The sequence below is a fragment of the Mytilus californianus genome, unplaced genomic scaffold, assembly GCF_021869535.1.
Source record: "Mytilus californianus isolate M0D057914Y unplaced genomic scaffold, xbMytCali1.0.p SCAF_7, whole genome shotgun sequence".
In the NCBI taxonomy this organism is placed as follows: domain Eukaryota; kingdom Metazoa; phylum Mollusca; class Bivalvia; order Mytilida; family Mytilidae; genus Mytilus; species Mytilus californianus.
This window is the reverse complement of record NW_026262723.1, coordinates 37,158,690-37,161,846: the sequence shown is the minus strand read 5'-3', so window position 1 is coordinate 37,161,846 and position 3,157 is coordinate 37,158,690. Positions and strand designations below refer to the sequence as shown.

At 34.8% G+C, this 3,157-nt stretch overlaps 1 protein-coding gene across 1 annotated transcript; it reads right to left on the bottom strand.

Annotated features, from left to right (window-relative positions):
- Positions 1-1,290: 1,290 nt before the first annotated feature.
- LOC127708379 (toll-like receptor 2) lies at positions 1,291-2,202 on the bottom strand. The gene is made up of 2 exons (XM_052213242.1): positions 1,992-2,202; positions 1,291-1,661 (listed from the first exon to the last, which is right to left on the bottom strand). Exons 1-2 carry the CDS (start codon positions 2,200-2,202, stop codon positions 1,291-1,293), a joined length of 582 nt encoding a protein of 193 aa, XP_052069202.1.
- Between the last annotated feature and the right edge of the window lie 955 nt (positions 2,203-3,157).

Sequence of the window (3,157 nt, the reverse complement as noted above, 5' to 3'; positions counted from 1 at the left end):
AATCTCTTGGCCCTAGCGAAATATTTTGTGGAACAAGCGAGAGTCCGATAGCCTCAGGTCAATCTACACAAAAACAGAAAATTAGGATACGAAAATTTCTTACATGTATTGCTTGGTATTAAAGCCCTCCAATGAATTGTATCGTTTGCGACCCCATACACCGGATGCGTATTCTTATATTATCGTCGAAATGATATAGCAAAAAATCTTTATATGTATGAAGCATACTCTGTCGTATGATATACTGTCAATTTTATATATCTATAGTATTTCAGGCGTGCCACTGATAAGTTGTTTGAAAAAAAACCCCGCGCGTATTGAATTATACACCGCGCATTGATATTGAATTAATGCTGTTTTCTTAACGTCGATTTGAAAATATTTTATGTATATCCAGGACAAAATAAATTAACAAAACATTTTATAGAAAGGCGCAGCAAAAGTTTGATCGACCGGGATGGAGAACGGGTTATTCATACTGCCAAAACAAAATGAGGGTATGTAATATAAGAGAGAAAAAATACTTTGGAACAGGAAAGCCCTTGAAAAGATGCTGCTTTGGTTCTCGTGTACATGCTGTTGTAAATGTGTGCACTGATGATTCCAAAGTAATGAAACATATTGTACTTTTGAATTCCAAGTGTTTGTATAATTTATTCTGTCGTTTTTCATAGTTTCACGTATATTTTGATAAGCAATTAAAGTACGTTTAATTTTAAGTTATAAGCTGAATCGTAAAGTTAACGTAAAATATGGCGCAACTTTGTCATGTATAATTGTTCAAAACATTACCGTTGGATCAATATTCTAAGCATGTACCCGAAAGTGTATTATTTATTCACGCTACGAATGCAGAGAGAGAGAGAGAGAGAGAGAGAGAGAGAGAGAGAGAGAGAGAGAGAGAGCAGATATCGAAAACGGCCGTATTTATTTGTCCCTCGTAGTTACAAGCTTTCTAAGTTTTCTTCGTAGACAACACTTAACAAGAAGCAGACATTACGATACGTGCATTTATCATGCCTGATACCCCTCCCCCCACAATAAAACGGATTTAACAATCCAATTTCTACCAAACGTATGTCGCTGGGTTATTTTACACCCAGCATATGCAAACGGATGTCCTCTTGAGTTTGCATGTCGGATTGGAGAAGTCAGGCTTATTTCTAAACTACAGTCAACCAATGGAGTATGGTATCGTTTTAACTGTTTCTGCAGGGTTTCGTTAAGAATGGGTTTAACAAGCATTGTTCCAGTTTATTCAGAGATAAATCAAACATACTGTTTTGTACATCAAGGTTTAATAGCTAAATACAATCTCTTCCAAAAGATATCATCTCCGTCCGGTATTTGTTCATTTCGGGCCTTGTCATCAGTTTCAAGACATGTTATTTTCTCCCATATCTGCTTTAAACGGCTTGGTATTTTACCATTTGGTATATCATCCAATAAAATAACGATAAGCATTTCTCTGTTTTGTTGGAACATGTGCATTCTCGCCATATCAAGTTCATATTGACACCATTCACTGTCTAAGAAAGATTTCGATACAACGAAAACGATTTTCCTGCTGACCTTTATTATATCTATTATGTTGTCTGCGATGAATTTACCAGGAATGAAATCTCGGTCATGTAAAGCAAGTTTAAATTTTTTTTCTGTTTCTAAAAATGTACGAAGTGGTCCATAAACCCATACATAGTCTTCTTGGCTATGTGCCACAAATGCATCATAGAAATATTCTTCTTCGAAATTGTTAACCTTCCGGTAATGACGGTACAATCCGCCAGCTATTAAGCAACAGTATTGTAAGGAAATGCGATATTTATACAATAAACTGCTAATAATAAATGTAAAGATTAAAACAACAGACAGTGTCACACTTAAAATAAGCCATAACTTAGATATACATTGCGTCCTCAACTGGTTCATATTCTTAAAAATTTCAAAAGTGGTTCGGAAACTTCCATCTGTGTATAAGCAACTATAGTTGCCTTTCAAATCAACATTCACTTTCGTTGTATATATCCATTGAATGAAATGTAAAGATTCGCAGTTGCACACGATAGGATTTCCTTTAAGTGTCAGTTTGAGATTTTGGGGTGAAATCCTTGTATTAAGCTTTTCTAAATTCTCTGTTTCGTATTGAGAGAGCCAGTTTATGTTGTTATTTTTTAGACTGAGTGTACGTAAACTTCTTAACATATTTATACTGACAGGTATATTTTTAAAACTGTTATCATTTAAATGCAATGATGTTAACGTCATAGACTGATGAACAAACATTCCTGGAATGAACGGCTTGTGCATATCGTTTCCTGACAAGTCCAAATACTTTAAAGACTGGAGACTGTGCATAAAAATTCCTCTAGTATCACCAACCAAGCCTTGTCCAAGTTCAGAATGTTTGATAACTAAAATTTCAAGACGAGAACAGGAACCGAGAAGATTATAATTTAGAATCGAACATCTCTGTCCGGACATGTTCAAAATCTTTAAATGGTCCAGACCATATATCGTAAAATTACAGTCGTCAAAGGTTGTATCGGCTAAATCAATAACTTCTAAGTTTTCTGTGTGAAGAAGATGAACTATTTGTGGGGTTCGTACATCTAACATTTTAATATTAGACGCGTTGAGGAACTCTATTGAAGGCGGCAATGGTATTGTTATGTTTTGATACATATATTTTCTGATAAGGATTTGAAAAGGGGAGCATAAATTAAAATAGGCTAAATTAGCTCTTTTTAGGTTTCGAAATGCCATAGTATTTAGCAATGAGTAAACACTAATGAAATTAAAACGGTTAAGACTTAAATCAATTTCCTGCAAACAGCTTTTATTTTTCACATTTTCTATTGCTGCACCTTCGATTTTCATGAAATTATTTCCTCTCATTAACAATGATTTAATGCATATGTCCCCAATATACGAGGATAAGTTAGCAGTTAAGACAAATTCTCCGAAATACCTGAATGTCTCCGACAAATCAAGTGTATCCATACTTTTATCCTTAAATACGTGAAGTGCTGGGAGAACATTGGACATTTTCATGTACAGCTGATTTGCCAAACTGAGGTTTGATAAATATTCAACTGGTTCAAATGCATTCACTTCCACGTATCGTGCATTACAACCTAACACCAGCGCTTTCAAAGAG

Bases quoted from the DNA above. Each gene is read 5' to 3' on its own strand.
- LOC127708379 (XM_052213242.1), bottom strand. From the start codon at position 2,202: ATGTTAAGAAGTTTACGTACACTCAGTCTAAAAAATAACAACATAAAC. The intron at 1,662-1,991 runs GCAACTATAGTT...GTACATTTTTAG, and splicing joins AGTGAATGTTGATTTGAAAG to AAACAGAAAAAAAATTTAAA.